Source organism: Ranitomeya imitator, chromosome 1 (assembly GCF_032444005.1).
Source record: "Ranitomeya imitator isolate aRanImi1 chromosome 1, aRanImi1.pri, whole genome shotgun sequence".
NCBI classification, from domain to species: Eukaryota; Metazoa; Chordata; class Amphibia; order Anura; family Dendrobatidae; genus Ranitomeya; species Ranitomeya imitator.
Genome location: NC_091282.1, coordinates 784,453,286 through 784,475,809, shown reverse-complemented (window position 1 = coordinate 784,475,809; position 22,524 = coordinate 784,453,286). Strand labels below are relative to the sequence as shown.

The following is a 22,524-nucleotide window of genomic DNA, read 5'->3' as shown; positions in this document are numbered from 1 at the left end:
CAGCGTCACCATCTCTTCTCCGCACAATCATTCTTCTCCATGTCGCAAACAGTCTGAAGCAGCTTCATCAGAGAAGATAACTACAGTAAGTACAGGAACAGGACTTCAGAGGACAGGAAAGCTGTTTCCTCTAATGAAGCCCTTTTGAACTAGTGGGACATTTGAAAGTCACTAAACAGACTTGGTGATTTGCTGTTACCTAGTGCCCAAATTCTTCCCGGAATTCCATCTCTGAGAGCTGGAACCTCAATAGCTCGTGCCTGCCATCCCGCATCTACCTGACGACTGCTTATAAATGATATATTATATGATACTTTCCTCTTCTTTTTGGAGGTTTCCTTCAGCCCTGTCTATTTTAGCATTAACTTATATCTTTTAATTGTTTATTAATAAAATTGATTTTTAAATTTATACCTTGAGTTGGAATCTCTTCTGGTCTTGTGGGTATCAGCCACAATGGACAATTTTGATGTATATTGATTGAAGTGTCTAACAATAATTGAAACCTTTTGGACATATAGGAATCATATGATATTGGTTATTTGAACTTATCAAAATATCCAAAATGTGAAATGACGGCCTATGATCTTCTGGATATTTATTGATTATTTTGCTCTGAGATTCTAGAAGATAAAGCTGCAAGTTGTGACCATTTCTTCACTATTTGTCCCTCGCTCTGTTGTATTTGTTAAAGAACAGCCTTTTTCCATTCATCTCACATTTCAAGCTTGTTAAAGGCTTAAAACCGGCATTTATCATTGTGAGAACGCTGTAAAGACATTGTGCAATTTATCAAAAAGTAAAAAAAAAGTAAAAATTTTTGGCTCATTTGCACATCTTTTTTTGTTCCTCTCTTCCAGTGCAATTAGTTTGGGAGGGTTAGAAAAAAAACTAAAATCTGTAATCTCTGTTCTGCTAATTTTGTAAGGATAACAACCTCTATGATCTGATCTTCCAGCTTCCGTTTCCAGGACTTCTCTCGTGCTGCACCAGATCTCTGGAATGCACTACCCCAGACAACCTGGTTAAACCTCACTGTCCACAGTTTTGAGTGTATGCTAACAATCAATCTCTTGAGACTAGTCTATCACCAACCACCTCACCTCGCTAATATAACTCTTCCCTGTTCTCCCTCCTAACTTACCTCAGACTCTTGTCCTGCTACCTGTTCCCGCGCCCTCTCTGCACTCAAGAGCATGTTGTATCTGTGATCGCATAGATTCTGACTGATGACTGATTCATGCCGTTATCTATCATACTGATGGCCGGACAGTACAATACTCGCACTCTTTACCTTTTGCCTCCCCTATTTCCTTATAGATTGTAAGCTCTTGTAATCAAGTCCTCACTCCTCTTGTTTAAATTGATGAATTATGTGTTACTCTGTAATATCGGATATTGTCTGCACACATTTCCTGTGAAAGTAAAGTGCTGTGGAATATGTTGATGATATAAAATACATTTGTAATATTGTTAAATGAGATCAATATGGACCGAAAATAGAGACATACTTGACACCTGGCAGCTGTTCTTTTTTTTGCGGCATTGGCTGGAGATGGAGGCAAAATATTACATTAATAAAAAGTGACAATAATAATGAAAAGTAACATTTAATTGAAGGAAAGTTTTGTTGACAATCATTTCAGAAGAATTTTGCTTTGAAGATAATATTGTCCTCCCTAATGATGACTGTAAGAAAAGGACGATTAAATAAAATACGAGGATGAGGACGCATTGTGGGGATTGCCCGAAGTGTTGCAGAGTTGACTGAATCTGTCTCATTTTCATCCAAACTGAATATGTCTTTACGAACAGCCTACGGAGGTTGAGAAAAAGGATCTACTTACATTACATAAACTTAAGAGACATAGATAGATATTAGATAGATAATAGATAGTAAATAATAGACAGAAGATTGATAGATAGATAGATAGATAGATAGATAGATAGATAGATAGATAGATAATAGATGGATAGATAGATAGATAGATAGATAGATAGATAGATAGGTAAATAGATAATAGATAGATAGATAGATAGATAGATAGATAGATAGATAGATAGATAGATAGATAGATAGAGGCGCTTCTGACAAAATTAGAATATCATCAAAAAGTACATTTATTTCAGTTCTTCAATACAAAAAGTGAAACTCATATATTATATAGAGTCATCATTACAAACAGAACAGAGTGATCCATTTCAAATGTTTATTTCTGTAAGGTTGATGGTTATGGCTTACAGCCAGGGTCGGACTGGTCTGGCGAGGTATCGGGAAATCCACGGTGGGCCCTTGCAGTGGGCCAGACAGATGGCTGTGTGTGGGAAGAAGAAGAGGAGAAGAAAAAAAAACAGTCTGTGGTTCTTAGGTGCACGGGCTCTTTAAAAGCGCAGGTAGAGTAGGTGCATGGCATGCGCACACTGCGTTCATGACCTGAACCGCAGCGTCGCACGTCCCGATCAATACTTTCAAGTGTGTGCCCGTCCTCACCAGGGTATGACATCAGTGTCATGCGCTGCATGCAATGGGCGCACACATTCACCACTGGCCTCTGCTAGGTCAGCGTCCATTTTATTATGTGGGTGCCGAGCCTTCAGAGGAGGAGGATGCCACCTGGCGCTGGGAGCTCCGGAAGATAAAAGGATTTTTGTTTTCCTCTCTCTCTCTCTCTCTCTGTGCATGAAGCCAGTACAAGGGGTCAGGATGGATATATGGGGGGAACGATAGATATATAAATATGAGGGGCCAGGATGGATACATGGGGGGCAGGACAAAGGACCAAGGTGGATTCATATGGGGGGCCAGGATGGATACATACGGGGGTCAGGATGGATATATGGTGGAGCCAGGATGGATATATGGGGAGGCCAGGATGGATATATGGAGAGGGGGGGCAGGAGAAAGGACCAGGATGGATACATATGAGGGGCCCAGATGGATATATGAGGGGGACAAGATGGATAAATGGGGGCAGGACAAAGGAAAAGGATGCATATATATGGGGGACCAGGATGGATACATGGGGGCAGGACAAAAAACCAGGATGTATACATATGGGGGATCCAGGATGGAAACATATGGGAGATCCAGGATGGATACATATGGGGGATCAAGGATGGATACATACGGGGGGCAAGGATGGATATAAGAGGGGCCAGGGCAAAGAACCAGGATGCATATACCGTATATACTCAAGTATAAGCCGACCCGAGTATAAGCCGACCCCCCTAATTTTGCAACAAAAAAACTGGGGAAACTTATTGACTCGAGTATAAGCCTAGGGTGGGAAATGCAGCAGCTACCGGTTAATGTCAAAAAATAAATATAGATACCAATAAAAGTAAAATTAATTGAGACATCAGTAGGTTAAGTGTTTTGGAATATCCATATTGAATCAGGAGCCTCATATAATGCTCCATACAGTTCATGATGGGCCCTATAAGATGCTCCATATTAAAATATACCCCATATAATGCTGCACAAAGGTTAATAATGGCCCCATAAGATGCTCCATAGACACATTTGCCCCATACAATGCTGCATAAAGGTTGATGGCCCCATAAGATGCTCCACACATTATGGCCCCAGAAGATGCTCCACACATTAGGGGCCCCATGAGATGCTCCATACATTATGGTCCCATACATTGTGGCCCCATGAGATGCTCCACACATTAGGGGCCCCATGAGATGCTCCACACGTTATGGCCCCATGAGATGCTCCATACATTATGGCCCCATGAGATGCTCCACACATTATGACCCCATAAGATGCTCCACACATTATGGCCCCATAAGATGCTCCACACATTATGGCCCCATACATTGTGGCCCCATGAGATGCTCCTCACATTAGGGGCCCCATGAGATGCTCCACACATTATGCCCCATACCTTGCGGCCCCATAAGATGCTCCACACATTATGCCCCATACGATGCTTCATACATTGTGGCCCAATGAGATGCTCCACACATTATGCCCCATACCTTGTGGCCCCATAAGATGCTCCACACATTAGGGGCCCCATGAGATGCTCCACACATTATGCCCCATACGATGCTCCATACATTGTGGCCCCATGAGATGCTCCACACATTATGCCCCATAAGATGCTCCTCATATATGCCCCATAAGATGCTCCATACATTTGCCCCATTTGCTGTTGCTGCGATTAAAATAAAAAAAATCACATACTTACCTCTCTTCGCTCAGGCCCCCGGCACTTGTGATAGTCACCTTCCACGTTCCATCGCTGTGCGCTGCTCTGTCTTCCATCCTCGGCACTGACTGTTCAGGCAGAGGGCGGCGTGCACACTAATCACGTCATCGCGCCCTCTGACCTGAACAGTCACAGCCAGAGGACGGAAGACAGAACAGCGCGCAGCGATGGAACGTGGAAGGTGACTATCGCGTAATGCTCCCCCTCCCCTGATATACTCACCTGCTCCCGGCGCGGTCCCTGGCAGCGTCTCACTGTCAGATGATCTCCAGGAGCCTGGCGGCATCTGCCTGTGTTCAGCGGTCACGTACCGCTCATTAGAGTAATGAATATGCGTGCATATTCATTACTTTAATGAGCGGTACCACGTGACCCCTGAACACAGGAAGCGCTGCCCGGAGACCATGGGACCATGTATACCTTTTTCGTTACTTTGCATTGGGGGTCACTATATAAAAACTGGTGATATTCTATGATGGGGTATTTGTATGGATAATGATGTGCCATCTCCCCAGTCTTTACACCAGATAAAAACGGTCATTAATTCGCTATAGGGTGAAACTGTTCACTTTTTTTTTTTTTTTTTTTTTTCCTTTCACACACCATTTTGAGCGGTCATTGCTAATAATAGATGCATATATAAAGAGCATATGTGGTCTGATCTGCCAAATGACCAGGTGATGTGAAATTTGATATTTTTCCGCACTGCCAGCTGATATCGGACCTTTATGTTCCCATGATAGACTTATTCATAGGGATTTTGGGATATTGAGGTCTGAGGCAGTTCGATTTATTTGTGATATTGGCATTTCTTCTTTTGAAATGTGACGTACTGTGAGTCCTTTATGTGTTTTGATTATTTGGGTCTACCATTTTTTAACGAGTTTATTAAAAGTTAATTTTTAATCTAGAATCACATCCTGCTTTTTATACTATATTATTGATTGGTGGTCACAGCTTTTTCAGACATGCAGGGACAGAGCCAGGAGCAGGTAAGTATATCACAGCCACCGCTCCCCCTCACCCGCTGACCCCACACCGACACTGACTCGAGTATAAGCCGAGAGGGTCACTTTCAGCCCAAAAGAGTGGGCTGAAAATCTCGGCTTATACTCGAGTATATGCGGTATATGGAGGATCCTGGATGAATACTTATGGGGGGCCAGAATGGATATATGGGGGGCCAGGATGCATATATGGGGAGCCAGGATGGATATATGGGGGGACAGGTTGGATATATATGGGGAGCCAGGAAGGATATACAGTTGCTTCTCACAAAATTAGAATATCATCAAAAAGGTAATTTATTTCAGTTATTCAATACAAAATGTGAAACTCACATTAAATAGAGTCACTACAAAGAGAGCGATCTATTTCAAGTTTTTATTTCTGTTAATGTTGATGATTATGGCTTACAACCAATGAAGACCCAAAAGTCATTATCTCAGTAAATTAGAATACTTTATAACACCAGCTTGAGAAATGATTTTAAAATCCGAAATGTTGGCCTACTGAAATGTTCATTAATTGCACTCAATGCTTCATTAGGGCTCCTTTTGCATCAATTACTACATCAATGCGATGTGGCATAGAGGTGATCAGACTGTGGCACTGCTGAGGTGTTATGGAAGCCCAGGTGGCTTTGATAGCAGCCTTCAGCTTATCTGCATTGTTGGGTTTGGTGTCTCTCCTCTTCTTCTTGACAATATCCCATAGATTCTCTATGTCTATGGGGTTAAGGACAGGCGAGTTTGCTGGCCAATCAGCACAGTGATACTGTTGTTTGTAAACCAGGTATTGGTACTTTTGGCAGTGTGGACAGGTGCCAAGTCCTGCTGGAGAATGAAATGTCCATCTCTAAAAAACTTGTCAGCAGAGGGAAGCCTGAAGTGCACCACTGAGCAACAGTCCAGTTCTTTTACTCCTTGGCACAGGTAAGACGCTTCTGGCGTTGCCTATCGGTCATGAGTGACTTGACAAAAGGAATGTGACACTTGTAGCCCATGTCGTGGATACGTTACGTCTGTGTGTGGAACCTCTTGCAGTAATGACTCCAGCAGCCGTCCACTCCTTGTGAATCTCCCCCAAATTTTTGAATGGCCTTTTTGTAACAGTCTCTTCAATGCTGCGGTTATCCCTGTTGCTTGTGCACCTTTTTCTACCATACTTTTTCACTCAACTTTCCATTAACCATTTCGCGCCACAGCCTATTTTTGCCTTTGTGTCCGGGCCAGTTTTTACAATTCTGACGACTGTCACTTTATGTGATTATAAGAACTCTGGAATGCTTCAACATATCCCACTGATTCTGAGACTGTTTTCTCGTGACATATTGTACTTCATGATATTAGTAAAATTTGTTCAATATGACTTTCGTTTATTTCTGAAAATATAGGAAATTTGGCGAAACTTTTGAAAATTTCACAATTTACAAATTTTTTGTCATTATGCCCTTAAACCAGAGAGTTATTTCACACAAAATAGTTAATAAATAACATTTCCCACATGTCTACTTTACATCAGCACAATTTTTGAAACAATGTTTTTTTGTTACGAAGTTATAAGGGTTAAAAGTTGATAATCAATTTCTCATTTTTCCACAAAATTTACACAATTTTTTTTAAGGACCACATCACATTTAAAGTGACTTTGAGGGGTCTATATGAGAGAAAATACCCAAAAGTGACACCATTCTAAAAACTGCACCCCTCAAGGTGCTCAAAACCACATTCAATAAGTTTATTAACCCTTCAGGTACTTCACAAGAATTAATGGAATGTGGAAGGAAGAAATGAACATTTAACTTTTTCCCACAAAAATGTTACTTTGGCGCCATATTTTCGATTTTGACAAGGGTAATAGGAGAAATTACAACAAATTTTATAGTGCATTTTCTTCTGAGAACACTGATAACACATATGTGGAGGTAAACTATGGCTTAGAAGGGAAGGAGCGCAATTTGACATTTCAAATACAAAATTGGCTTGAATCAATAGCCGACCCCATGTCGCATATGGAGAGCCCCTGATGTGCCCTAGAAACCCCCCCACAAATGACCACATTTTGGAAACTAGACCCCTCAAGGACTTTATCTAGCTGTGTGGTGAGCACCTTGAAACCTCGGGGGCTTCACAGAATTTTATGATGTTGAGCTGTGAAAATTAAAACACACATTTTTTTCCACAAAAATATTATTCTAGCCTAATTTTTTTTTATTTTCTCAAGGGTAGCAAGAAAAAATGGTACCCTAAATTTGTTGTGCAATTTTTCCCGAGTATGCCGATACCACATATGTGGAGGAAACTATTTTTTGGGTGCATGGCAGGGCTTGGAAGGGAAGGAGCGTTATTTGACTTTTGGAATACAAAATTGGCTTGAATCAATAGCTGATGCCATGTCACGTTTGGAGAGCCCCTGAGGTGCTTAAACAGTAGAAACCCCCATAAATGTTGCCATTTTGGAAACTAGACCCCTCAAGGATTTTATCTAGATGTGTGGTGAGCACTTTGAACCCTCAGGGGCTTCATAGAATTTTATAATGTTGATACGTGAAAATTTAAAAAAAAACACATTTTCCCAACAATAATGTTGTTTCAGCCCAATTTCTTTAGGTTACACAATGGTAACAGGAGAAAAGGGATACCAAAATTTATTGTGCAATTTTTCCAAAGTATGCAGGTACCCCATATTTGTTGAAAAGCGACTGCTTGGGCTCATGGTAGGCTGGAAAGAGAATGAGTGATATTTTGGCTGCAATAGGTTGCGGATACCATGTCACATTTGAAGTGCCCCTGACATGCAAAACAGCAGGTGATCCAATTTTGTAAACGACACCTACTAAAGGAAGTCATCTAGGGGAGTAGCGAGTATGTTTAACCCTCATGCGATTCACAAACTTGGATAAAATTGGGCTGAGTAAATGAAATACAGCTCTAGCAAAAATTAAGAGCTCACTGCAAAATGTTCATAAGCACATTACCCATGATCACTTTCCTCAAAAGAGAAGTGGGCTACACTTTGCAAGATATATAAGCATGCTGATCCCGTAGCAAATAAATTACGTATGGATCCAAAAGTGTTATATGAATAAAGATTAAAAAGTTTATTTTATTTGAACAATATTAAAATACACACAAACAATTCTTAAAAAAAAAGGTGCCTCAAACCGTAGAACACATGCACATAGGTAGATTGAGCTGAAGTAGTGTGCATCAACACACAAGAACACATGTAAGAGCAACCATATATATCCTGTATCCATCTATACGCAGATTGGTAGATATCGTATGCTAACTATGCAAATGGTGGAAAAGGCACAACAGAGAAATTAATTACTGCATTGATACCATTCTGCTTATCAACCATGGATCAGTACGGTAATGCATTAGCGATAACGTGACCTGCAGTTTTGCATACAGCTAGTAAATCACTATAGAGCCATATGTTTATAACATGGTATAAAGTAACTGCCCTGTGCCTAATACATATTACGTGTGTCTGCGCTGTCTCCTGGGAGTCGAGCGTGCCACTGGGCATCACATGTGTGGAGACAGCACAGACACAGGTAATATGTATTAGGCACATACTTTATACCATGTTATAAACATATGGCTCTATAGTGATTTACTAGCTGTATGCAAAACTGCAGGTCACGTTATTGCTAATGCATTACCGTACTGATCCATGGTTGATAAGCAGAGCGGTATCAATGCAGTAATTAATTTCTCTGTTGTGCCTTTTCCACCATTTGCATAGTTAGCATACGATATCTACCAATCTGCGTATAGATGGATACAGGATATATATGGTTGCTCTTACATGTGTTCTTGTGTATTGATGCACACTACTTCAGCTCAATCTACCTATGTGCATGTGTTCTATAGTTTGAGGCACCTTGTTTTTTTAAGAATTGGTTGTGTGTAGGGTTGAGCGAAACGGGTCGGCAATTTTCAGAAGTCGCCGACTTTTAGCAAAGTCGGGTTTCATGAAACCCGACCCGACCCCTGTGTGGGGTCGGCCATGAAGTCGGCGATCTTCTGAATCTGGAATCGGAATTCCGATACCGATTCCCGATATGTTTAAGATATCGGGAATTGGTATCGGAATTCAGATTTAAGTGTAAAATAAAGAATTAAAATAAAAAATATCGCCATACTTACCCTCTGACGCGCCCTTGTACTAACCGGGAACCTTCCTTCCTTCGAATCAGCCTTCCAGGACCTTGCGGTGACGTCGCGGTGACGTCGCGGCTTGTGATTGGTCGCGCGGCCGCCCATGTGACCGCTCGCGCGACCAATCACAAGCCGCGACGTCACCGCGACGTCACCGAAGGTCCTGGAAGGGCTGATTCTTAGGAAGGAAGGCTGCCGGAAAGAAGCAGGGCGCGTCCGAGGGTGAGTATATACCTAATAGGAATGGCGATATTTTTTATTTTAATTCTTTATTTTACACTTAAATATGGATCCCAGGGCCAGAAGGAGAGTTTCCGCTCCTTCAGACCCTAGGAACCATTGGAAACCCAATGCACTGCATTGGGTTTCGAGTTTCGGCCGACCCCGACCCCGACTTTTTTATAGGATCGGCCGATTTCACTCGACCCAACTTTTGAAAAAGTCGGGTTTCATGAAACCCGACCCGATCCTATAAAAGTAAAGGTCGCTCAACCCTAGTTGTGTGTATTTTAATATTGTTCAAATAAAATAAACTTTTTATCTTTATTCATATAACACTTTTGGATCCATGCGTAACTTACTGTATTTGCTACGGGATCAGTATGCTTAGAAAAATCTGACAAACTGAACATTTTATCTTTATAGGTATATTTTTGAGTAAAATGTAAATTGTTCTTTTAGTCTATAAACTTCTGACAACATGTCTCCGAATTTCCAAGAAATAAATTTTGGTTTTTTTTCTGAAAAAAAAACAGTGCTTTCAGACCTCAAATAATGCAAAGAAAATAAGTTCATAATCATTTAGAAACAACAATACTAATGTTTTAACTCAGGAAGAGTTCAGAAATAGGGTTGAGCGACCTTGACCATTTTAGAGTCGAGTCGGGTTTCGCGAAACCCGGCTATCTCAAAAGTCGAGTCGAGTGGAATCGGCCGATTATCGCGAAAAGTCGGGGATCGACCGAAACACGAAACCCAATGCAAGTCAATGGGGGAGCATAGTCGGTAGTGAGTAGAGGCCAGGAAAACATGTACAGAGCCCATTTTAATGGCAAAAACATCCATTCTTGTTACTGAAGCTTGTCAATCTTAATTTAGCTTATAATAATTGTAAGGCATTTGAAATTGGGGGTCATTTGGCTAAAGTTGTGGGGGGTAGGGCTGGTTCAAGTAATTAGTGGGCCCAGTAAATCTGGACCACGTCACGGCAGTGGAGCAGGGAGAGATAAGTATTTCAACTTTGCAAGTGCTGTGATCCTGAATAAGCAGGGGGGACCCCCTCGTTGGCATTGGCATTGGCACAGGGCCCCTCAAAGTACAGCGGTGTGTTTGCACGGCGGGGGCGCCTCCCACCGGCAGCAACACTTTTGCGTACTATGAGGGGCCCTGTGCCAGTGACGTCGCCAACGAGTATTCCTCCCCCCACCTGATGAAGGAACCTGCACCTTCATCTGCACCTTCCTTTTTGTCCCCGTGTAAGGTGGTATGGTATGCGGGAAGGGGGACCTGACTTTCAGCAGGGTCACAATCTTGCAGTGTAGCGTGCACGGGGAATGTTGCGTTATGGGTCAATGTACCAGCAGACTCATCTATCACTGGCTGGGCAATGGGCAGGATGAGGAGGAAACACAGATATAGGCCCAAAGAATAAAGTGGGCTAAATGCAGTTCAAAATTGGTAACAGGACTAACCAGGGGGCATTGTTTTGTTCAGTGGAGGACAACTGGAATGAGAGGCTGACACAGAGAGTAGGCCCACATCTGTAAGTAGTCTAAATGCAGTTCAAAATTGGCAAGAGTAGTAAACAGGAGGCACAGCTTTGTTCACTGTAGGAGAACAGCAAGGAGCGGCAGACACAGATAGAAGGCCCCAACCCAACTAGTAGGCCCACTGCAGCTTTAAAATTCCGATAGGCTGAAAACCAGATAATTGTAGGTCATTTTTTGTAAAGAGGACAGCTGTATTGAGTTGCGCAGCCAGACACTACAAGTAGGCCTTAAACCACAAAGTTGGCTCGACGCTGGTTTAAAAAAGGTTACATGGGTACACGTTCTGCATTGTTGTGCTCAGTGGAGGACAATTGGAAGGAGGGACCTCAGAAAGATTTTGTAGGCGTAAAATTACAAAATAGGCTCTATGCAGCTTCGATTATGTGGCAACCTGGAGAACACCTTGGAGCGGCAGACACCGTCTCTACGACCCAGACCCAACTTGTAGGCCTAATGTTGTGTTGTTTCAACAACTACTTAAGACGAGCATGAAGATTGAAGCAATGGAGAGGAAACCTGGAGAACACCTTGGAGTGGAAGACACCGTCTCTACAACCCAGACCCAACTTGTAGGCCTAATGCAGTGTTGTTTTCAACAACTACTAAACAAGAGCTTTAAGATTGAAGCAATGGAGAGGCAACCTGGGGAACACCTTGGAGTGGAACACACCGTCTCTACACCCCTGACCCAACTTGTAGGCCGAATGCAGTGTTGTTTTCAACAACTACTTAAGAAGAGCCAGAAGATCGAAGCAATGGAGAGGCAACCTGGGGAACACCTTGGAGTGGAACACACCGTCTCTACACCCCAGACCCAACTTGTAGGCCGAATGCAGTGTTGTTTTCAACAACTACTAAACAAGAGCTTTAAGATTGAAGCAATGGAGAGGCAACCTGGGGAACACCTTGGAGTGTAACACACCGTCTCTACACCCCATACCCAACTAGTAGGCCGAATGCAGTGTTGTTTTCAACAACTACTAAACAAGAGCCAGAAGATTGAAGCAATGGAGAGGCATCCTGGGGAACACCTTGGAGCGGAAGACACCATCTCTACACCCCAGACCCAACTTGCAGGCCGAATGCAGTGTTGTTTTCAACAACTACTAAACGAGACCTTTAAGATTCAAGCAATGGAGATGAAACCTGGAGAACACTTTGGAGCGGAAGACACCGTCTCTACAACCCAGACCCAACTTGTAGGCCTAATGCAGTGTTGTTTTCAACAACTACTAAACAAGAGCTTTAAGATTGAAGCAATGGAGAGGCAACCTGGGGAACACCTTGGAGTGGAACACACCGTCTCTACACCACAGACCCAACTTGTAGGCCGAATGCAGTGTTGTTTTGAACAACTACTAAACGAGAGCCAGAAGATTGAAGCAATGGAGAGGCAACCTGGAGAACACCTTGGAGCGGAAGACACCGCCTCTACAACCCAGACCCAACTTGTAGGCCTAATGCAGTGTTGTTTTCAACAACTACTAAACAAGAGCTTTAAGATTGAAGCAATGGAGAGGCAACCTGGGGAACACCTTGGAGTGGAACACACCATCTCTACACCACAGACCCAACTTGTAGGCCGAATGCAGTGTTGTTTTCAACAACTACTAAACGAGAGCCAGAAGATTGAAGCAATGGAGAGGCAACCTGGGGAGCACCTTGGAGTGGAACACACCGTCTCTACACCCCAGACCCAACTTGCAGGCCGAATGCAGTGTTGTTTTCAACAACTACTAAACAAGAGCTTTAAGATTGAAGCAATGGAGAGGCAACCTGGGGAACACCTTGGAGTGTAACACACCGTCTCTACACCCCATAACCAACTAGTAGGCCTAATGCAATGTTGTTTTCAACAACTACTAAATGAGAGCCAGAAGATCGAAGCAATGGAGAGGCAACCTGGGGAACACCTTGGAGCGGAAGACACCGTCTCTACACCCCAGACCCAACTTGCAGGCCGAATGCAGTGTTGTTTTCAACAACTACTAAACGAGAGCTTTAAGATTCAAGCAATGGAGAGGAAACCTGGAGAACACCTTGGAGCAGAAGACACCGTCTCTACAACCCAGACCCAACTTGGAGGCCTAATGCAGTGTTGTTTTCAACAACTACTAAACGAGAGCTTTAAGATTGAAGCAATGGAGAGGAAACCTGGAGAACACCTTGGAGCGGAAGACACCGTCTCTACAACCCAGACCCAACTTGTAGGCCTAATGCAGTGTTGTTTTCAACAACTACTAAACGAGAGCTTTAAGATTGAAGCAATGGAGAGGAAACCTGGAGAACACCTTGGAGCGGAAGACACCGTCTCTACAACCCAGACCCAACTTGTAGGCCTAATGCAGTGTTGTTTTCAACAACTACTAAACGAGAGCTTTAAGATTGAAGCAATGGAGAGGAAACCTGGAGAACACCTTGGAGCGGAAGACACCGTCTCTACAACCCAGACCCAACTTGTAGGCCTAATGCAGTGTTGTTTTCAACAACTACTAAACGAGAGCTAGAAGCTCGAAGCTATGGAGAGGAAACCTGGGGAACACCTTGGAGCGGCAGACACCGTTAGTAGGCCCTACCGAAGTAGTAGTAGTAGCCCCAATGCAGTTTTCAAATTCCTATAGGCTGAAAACCAGACTATTGACGCTCAGCTTTTTTAAAAGGGGGACAGCTGTATTGAGTGGCGCAGACAGACACAGGTAGTAGGCCTTAAACACAACATTTGGCTCAATGCAGTTTAAAAAAGGTTACAGGGGTACACAGGCAGCATTGGTCTGTTCAGTGGAGGACAATTTTAATTATGGACCACAAACAGAGTTTGTATGCCTACTATTAAAAAAAGGATGCTCTATGCAATTTAAAATACGTTCCAGGGGTACACGGGCAGCAGTAGACAGGTCACTGGAGGACTAGTGGAAGGAGGGACCTCAGACAGGCGTAGTAGGCCTAACATAACAAAATGTGGCTGTAGGCACTTTAAAATTGGTTCCAGGGGTACACGGGCAGCAGTGGTCTGGTCAGTGGAGGACTAGTGGAAGGAGGGACCGCAGACAGGCGTAGTAGGCCTAACATAACAAAATTTGGCTGTAGGCACTTTAAAATTGGTTCCAGGGGTACACGGGCAGCAGTGGTCTGGTCAGTGGAGGACTAGTGGAAGGAGGGACCGCAGACAGGCGTAGTAGGCCTAACATAACAAAATTTGGCTGTAGGCACTTTAAAATTGGTTCCAGGGGTACACGGGCAGCAGTGGTCTGGTCAGTGGAGGACTAGTGGAAGGAGGGACCGCAGACAGGCGTAGTAGGCCAAACATAACAAAAGGTGGCTGTAGGCACTTTTAAATTGTTTCCAGGGGTACACGGGCAGCAGTGGTCTGGTCAGTGGAGGACTAGTGGAAGGAGGGACCGCAGACAGGCGTAGTAGGCCTAACATAACAAAATTTGGCTGTAGGCACTTTTAAATTGGTTCCAGGGGTACACGGGCAGTAGTAGACAGGACACTGGAGGACTAGTGGAAGGAGGGACCGCAGACTGGCGTAGTAGGCCTAACATAACAAAATTTGGCTGTAGGCACTTTAAAATTGGTTCCAGGGGTGCACGGGCAGCAGTGGTCTGGTCAGTGGAGGACTAGTGGAAGGAGGGACCGCAGACAGGCGTAGTAGGCCTAACATAACAAAATTTGGCTGTAGGCACTTTTAAATAGGTTCCAGGGGTACACGGGCAGCAGTGGTCTGGTCAGTGGAGGACTAGTGGAAGGAGGGACCGCAGACAGGCGTAGTAGGCCTAACATAACAAAATTCGGCTGTAGGCACTTGCAATTGTCTTGCAGGGGTACACAGGCAGCATTGGTGTTGTCAGCTGAGGCCGATTGTAATGAGTGTCTGCCAGTTAGTACTCCAAAAAAATAAATAGATGTTAATGTCTCGCATTACAACAAAACCAAAACACAAAAGGGTGGAATACTTAGGTACAGGGGTGGGCTACTCTACTGAGTTTTAGACCTAGTAATTTGGCGCTAATTATTTACTGGTGTGAATATAGGACACTGCCCCTGACTATGTTAAGTACCATCATACATGTCAACACAATGGTATTGTCAGTGCCAGGCATTGAATGATGTCAGCGCAGAGACTAAACATTGGTGGAACTGTGAGAGATAATTGTGCAAGTGGTAGAGCAATGTTTGAGCTGGGGGAAGGACTCTCTTGTGGCCGGCGGTACAGGCCCAGGGCCCCTCATGTTACAACAGTGTGTTTGACGTTGGGTGCGCACCACCACCGCCAGAGACACTTTATTGTACTATGAGGGACCCAGTGGCAGTGCCGTCGACCAAAAGCGGGCACACCCACCTCTTCAGACAAACGGCACTCTCATGGGTGTTTGCACCAAGTGGCGAGACCACGGCCCCTTGGGGGGAGTTTGGCATTTTAGGGAGGTGTAAACATGTCGTATGCTGGACAATCAGCTGCTGCAAATTACGCGATTGGAAAAGTCAGTCAGAGTAGTCCACAAGCAAGACCTTTTCATAGGAAAGCTAGGTGTCAGCCGGGCAAGGTGGGGCAAAAGAATTCGAAATCCAGTTGTGGTTCATTTTAATGAAGGTTAGATCATCCACATTTTGAGTAGCCAGACGAGTCCTTTTTTCGGTTAATATTGAACCTGCAGCACTGAATACTCTTTCTGATAGGACACTAGCTGCAGGGCAAGAAAGCTCCTGCAATGCATATTCTGCCAATTCTGGCCAGGTGTCTAGTTTGGATGCCCAGTAATCAAATGGGAATGACAGTTGAGGGAGAACATCGATAAGGGATGAAAAATAGTTAGTAACCATACTAGACAAATGTTGTCTCCTGTCACTTTGAATTGATGCTGCAGTACCTGTCCTGTCTGCGGTCATAGCAAAATCACACCACAACCTGGTCAGAAAACCCCTCTGTCCAACGCCACTTCTGATTTCTGCACCTCTAACACCTCTTGTGTGTTGCCCCCTGCAGCTCGTGCGCTGTGTGATGGGAATGCCTGAAGCAAACGGTCAATAAGAGTTGATTGTTTCGTTGCTAATATTAGTTCCAAGTTCTCATGTGGCATAATATTTTGCAATTTGCCTTCATAGCGAGGATCAAGGATGCAGGCCAACCAGTAATCGTCATCGTTCATCATTTTAGTAATGCGTGTGTCCCTTTTGAGGATACGTAAGGCATAATCCGCCATGTGGGCCAAAGTTCCAGTTGTCACATCTGCGGTTGTGCTGGGTTGAGGGGCTGTTTCAGGCAAATCTATGTCACTTGTGTCCCTCAAAAAACCAGAACCTGGCCTTGCCACGCCACCAATTTCCAGTGGCCCCGGAAAAGCTTCCTCATTAAAAAAATACTCATCCCCATCATCCTCCTCGTCCTCCTCCTCCTGTTCGCCTGCTACCTCGTCCTGTACACTGCCCTGACCAGACAATGGCTGATTGTCATCAAGGCTTTCCTCTTCCTCTGCTGCAGACGCCTGCTCCTTTATGTGCGTCAAACTTTGCATCAGCAGACGCATTAGGGGGATGCTCATTCTTATTATGGCGTTGTCTGCACTAACCAGCCGTGTGCATTCCTCAAAACACTGAACGACTTGACACATGTCTTGTATCTTCGACCACTGCACACCTGACAACTCCATGTCTGCCATCCTACTGCCTGCCCGTGTATGTGTATCCTCCCACAAATACATAACAGCACGCCTCTGTTCGCACAGTCTCTGAAGCATGTGCAGTGTTGAGTTCCACCTTGTTGCAACTTCGATGATTAGGCGATGCTGGGGAAGGTTCAAAGACCGCTGATAGGTCTGCATACGGCTGGAGTGTACAGGCGAACGGCGGATATGCGAGCAAAGTCCGCGCACTTTGAGGAGCAGGTCGGATAACCCTGGATAACTTTTCAGGAAGCACTGCACCGCCAGGTTTAAGGTGTGAGCCAGGCAAGGAATGTGTTTCAGTTGGGAAAGGGAGATGGCAGCCATGAAATTCCTTCCGTTATCACTCACTACCTTGCCTGCCTCAAGATCTACAGTGCCCAGCCACGACTGCGTTTCTTTCTGCAAGAACTCGGACAAAACTTCCGCGGTGTGTCTGTTGTCGCCCAAACACTTCATAGCCAATACAGCCTGCTGACGCTTGCCAGTAGCTGCCCCATAATGAGACAACTGGTGTGCAACAGTAGCAGCTGTGGATGGAGTGGTTGGGCGACTGCGGTCTGTGGACGAGCTCTTGCTTCTGCAGGAGGACGAGGAGGAGGAGGGGGTGCGAACGGCTACAGCCAACTGTTTCCTAGACTGTGGGCTAGGCAGAACTGTCCCAAAATTGCTGTCCCTGTGGACCCTGCATCCACCACATTCACCCAGTGTGTCGTGATGGACACGTAACGTCCCTGGCCATGCCTACTGGTCCATGCATCTGTTGTCAGGTGCACCTTTGTACTCACAAATTGCCTGAGTGCATGGACGATGCGCTCTTTAACATGCTGGTGGAGGGCTGGGATGGCTTTTCTCGAAAAGAAGTGTCGACTGGGTAGCTCGTAGCGTGGTACAGCGTAGTCCATCAGGGCTTTGAAAGCTTTGCTTTCAACTAACCGGTAGGGCATCATCTCTAACGAGATTAGTCTAGCTATGTGGGCGTTCAAACCCTGTGTACGCGGATGCGAGGCTAAGTACTTCCTTTTTCTAACCAGAGTCTCATGTAGGGTGAGCTGGACTGGAGAGCTGGAGATCGTGGAACTAGCGGGGGTGCCGGTGGACATGGCAGACTGAGAGACGGTTGGAGACGGTATTGTTGCCGCCGGTGCCCTAGATGCAGTGTTTTCTACTATGAAACTGGTGATTCCCTGACCCTGACTTCTTTGGCCTGGCAAAGAAACCTGCACAGATACTGCAGGTGGTGCGGAAAATGGTGGCCTTACAGTGACGGAAGGGATGTAGCATTGCTGACTAGCTTCATTGGCCGAGGGTGCTACAACCTTAAGGGACGTTTGGTAGTTAGTCCAGGCTTGCAAATGCATGGTGGTTAAATGTCTATGCATGCAACTTGTATTTAGACTTTTCAGATTCTGACCTCTGCTTAAGGTAGTTGAACATTTTTGACAGATGATTTTGCGCTGATCAATTGGATGTTGTTTAAAAAAATGCCAGACTGCACTCTTTCTAGCATCAGATCCCTTTTCAGGCATTGCAGACTGAGCTTTAACCAGATGGCCACGCTGTCCTCCAACAGATTTTGGCTTTGCCACGCATTTTGGGCCAGATACGAGCCCGGCAGATGGAACCTGTTGCGATGTTGATGCCTGCTGCGGCCCCTCCTCCTCCGCTTCAGAACTACTGCCGCCTGCACCCTGTTCCCCCAATGGCTGCCAATCGGGGTCAACAACTGGGTCATCTATAACCTTCTCTTCTAGCTCGTGTGCAACTTCGACTGTGTCACTGTGTAAGTCGGTGGTATACTATTCGTGACGGGGCACCATAGTCTCATCAGGGTCTGATTCTGGCTCAGTACCCTGCGAGGGCAATGTTGTGGTCTGAGTCAAAGGACCAGCATAGTAGTCTGGATGTGGCTGTGCATCAGTGCACTCCATGTCAGATTCAACTTGTAATGGGCATGGCCTGTTAACTGTTTCACTTTCTAAGCCAGGGACGGTATGTGTAAAGAGCTCCATGGAGTAACCCGTTGTGTCGCCTGCTGCAGCCTTCTCTGTTGCTGTTTTTGCTGAAGAGGACAAGGAAGCGACTTGTCCCTGACCGTGAACATCCACTAACGACGCGCTGCTTTTACATTTAGCAGTTTCAGAAGAGGAGGCAAAAGAGCTAGAGGCTGAGTCAGCAAGGTAAGCCAAAACTTGCTCTTGCTGCTCCGGCTTTAAAAGCGGTTTTCCTACTCCCAGAAAAGGGAGCGTTCGAGGCCTTGTGTAGCCAGACGACGAACCTGGCTCCACAGCTCGAGACTTAGGTGCTATATTGTTTTTCCCACGACCACCCGATGCTCCACTACCACTACCATCATTACCAGCTGGCAATGAATGCCCACGGCCACGACCTCTTCCACCAGACTTCCTCATTGTTTTAAAAACGTCACCAAACTAATGGTATTTGTTACTGTCAAATAACTTACAAGGTGAACTCTAACTTCTGTATGATTTAGATATCCCTTAATAGGTGGGTGAGACCGCAAGGAAAATCAGGCACGATGTTACACACTCTGTTTTCTGTGGCACCAAATGAGAGAGATGCCACACACGCAGGACTGTCACTCAAGCACAAAGGCCAATATCAATCTCCCACTGTTTTTTTTTTTTCAGGGATAAGTTAGAAACCAAATTTAAAAAATAAAAAAAAAACACTGGGCTTTCTATGGCCCACTATTTAAGAGAGATGGCACACTCAGGACTGGCACACAAGCAGAAAGGCCAATATTAATCTCCCACGGTTTTTTTTATTTTTCCAGGGAGAATTTAGAAACCAAATTTAAAAAAAATTAAAACTAGGCTTTCTATGGCCCACTGTTTAAGAGAGATGGCACACTCAGGACTGGCACACAAGCAGAAAGGCCAATATTAATCTCCCACGTTTTTTTTTATTTTTCCAGGGAGAATTTAGAAACCAAATTTTAAAAAAATAAAAACTAGGCTTTCTATGGCCCACTATTTAAGAGAGATGGCACACTCAGGACTGGCACACAAGCAGAAAGGCCAATATTAATCTCCTACGGGTTTTTTTATTTTTCCAGGGAGAATTTAGAAACCAAATTTAAAAAAAAAACACTAGGCTTTCTATGGCCCACTATTTAAGAGAGATGGCGCACTCAGGACTGGCACACAAGCAGAAAGGCCAATATTAATCTCCCACTGTTTTTTTTTCAGGGAGAATTTAGATACCAAATTAAAAAAAAAACACTAGGCTTTCTATGGCCCACTATTAAAAGGAGATGGCACACTCAGGACTGGCACACAAGCAGAAAGGCCAATATTAATCTCCCACTGTTTTTTTTTTTCAGGGAGAATTTAGATACCAAATTAAATAAAAAACACTAGGCTTTCTATGGCCCACTATTTAAGAGAGATGGCACACTCAGGACTGGCACACAAGCAGAAAGGCCAATATTAATCTCCCACTTTTTTTTTATTTTTTCAGGGAGAATTTAGATACCAAATTAAAAAAAAACACTAGGCTTTCTATGGCCCACTATTTAAGAGAGATGGCACACTCAGGACTGGCACACAAGCAGAAAGGCCAATATTAATCTCCCACTGTTTTTTTTATTTGTTCAGGGAGAATTTAGATACCAAATTTAAAAAAAAAACACTAGGCTTTCTATGGCCCACTATTTAAGAGAGATGGCACACTCAGGACTGGCACACAAGCAGAAAGGCCAATATTAATCTCCCACTGTTTTTTTTTTTTTCAGGGAGAATTTAGATACCAAATTTAAAAAAAAACACTAGGCTTTCTATGGCCCACTATTTAAGAGAGATGGCACAATCAGGACTGGCACACAAGCAGAAAGGCCAATATTAATCTCCCACTGTTTTTTTTTTTTTTTCAGGGAGAATTTAGATACCAAATTTAAAAAAAAAACACTGGGCTTTCTATGGCCCACTATTTAAGAGAGATGGCACACTCAGGACTGGCACACAAGCAGAAAGGCCAATATTAATCTCCAACTTTTTTTTTATTTTTCCAGGGAGAATTTAGAAACCAAATTTAAAAAAAATAAAAACTAGGCTTTCTATGGCCCACTATTTAAGAGAGATGGCACACTCAGGACTGGCACACAAGCAGAAAGGCCAATATTAATCTCCCACGGTTTTTTTTATTTTTCCAGGGAGAATTTAGAAACCAAATTTAAAAAAAATAAAAACTAGGCTTTCTATGGCCCACTATTTAAGAGAGATGGCACACTCAGGACTGGCACACAAGCAGAAAGGCCAATATTAATCTCCAACTTTTTTTTTATTTTTCCAGGGAGAATTTAGAAACCAAATTTAAAAAAAATAAAAACTAGGCTTTCTATGGCCCACTATTTAAGAGAGATGGCACACTCAGGACTGGCACACAAGCAGAAAGGCCAATATTAATCTCCCACGGTTTTTTTTATTTTTCCAGGGAGAATTTAGAAACCAAATTTAAAAAAAATAAAAACTAGGCTTTCTATGGCCCACTATTTAAGAGAGATGGCACACTCAGGACTGGCACACAAGCAGAAAGGCCAATATTAATCTCCTACGGTTTTTTTTATTTTTCCAGGGAGAATTTAGAAACCAAATTTAAAAAAAAACACTAGGCTTTCTATGGCCCACTATTTAAGAGAGATGGCGCACTCAGGACTGGCACACAAGCAGAAAGGCCAATATTAATCTCCCACTGTTTTTTTTTCAGGGAGAATTTAGATACCAAATTAAAAAAAAAAAAACTAGGCTTTCTATGGCCCACTATTTAAGGGAGATGGCACACTCAGGACTGGCACACAAGCAGAAAGGCCAATATTAATCTCCCACTGTTTTTTTTTTCAGGGAGAATTTAGATACCAAATTTAAAAAAAAAACACTAGGCTTTCTATGGCCCACTATTTAAGAGAGATTGCACAATCAGGACTGGCACACAAGCAGAAAGGCCAATATTAATCTCCAACTGTTTTTTTTATTTTTCCAGGGAGAATTTAGAAACCAAATTTAAAAAAAATAAAAACTAGGCTTTCTATGGCCCACTATTTAAGAGAGATGGCACACTCAGGACTGGCACACAAGCAGAAAGGCCAATATTAATCTCCTACGGTTTTTTTTATTTTTCCAGGGAGAATTTAGAAACCAAATTTAAAAAAAAAAAAATTAGGCTTTCTATGGCCCACTATTTAAGAGAGATGGCACACTCAGGACTGGCACACAAGCAGAAAGGCCAATATTAATCTCCCACTGTTTTTTTTTTCAGGGAGAATTTAGATACCAAATTAAAAAAAAATAAAAACTAGGCTTCCTATGGCCCACTATTTAAGAGAGATGGCACACTCAGGACTGGCACACAAGCAGAAAGGCCAATATTAATCTCCTACGGTTTTTTTTATTTTTCCAGGGAGAATTTAGAAACCAAATTTTAAAAAAATAAAAACTAGGCTTTCTATGGCCCACTATTTAAGAGAGATGGCACACTCAGGACTGGCACACAAGCAGAAAGGCCAATATTAATCTCCCACTGTTTTTCTTTTTTCAGGGAGAATTTAGATACCAAATTTAAAAAAAAAAAAAAACTAGGCTTCCTATGGCCCACTATTTAAGAGAGATGGCACACTCAGGACTGGCACACAAGCAGAAAGGCCAATATTAATCTCCTACGGTTTTTTTTATTTTTCCAGGGA

The 22,524-nt window shown here is 43.7% G+C and overlaps 1 protein-coding gene across 6 annotated transcripts in view; it reads right to left on the bottom strand.

The window, feature by feature from the left end:
* Positions 1 to 1,594: 1,594 nt before the first annotated feature.
* LOC138647963 (alpha-1-antitrypsin-like) overlaps positions 1,595 to 22,524 on the bottom strand; it is an 85,940-nt gene continuing 65,010 nt past the window's right edge. For all 6 annotated transcript variants that reach the window (XM_069737418.1, XM_069737374.1, XM_069737391.1 and 3 more), the window contains one exon: positions 1,595 to 1,816. In XM_069737418.1, the coding sequence (XP_069593519.1) occupies positions 1,643 to 1,816 (174 nt within the window). In that variant the 3' untranslated portion in view covers positions 1,595 to 1,642. The remainder of the gene's footprint in view (positions 1,817 to 22,524) is intronic.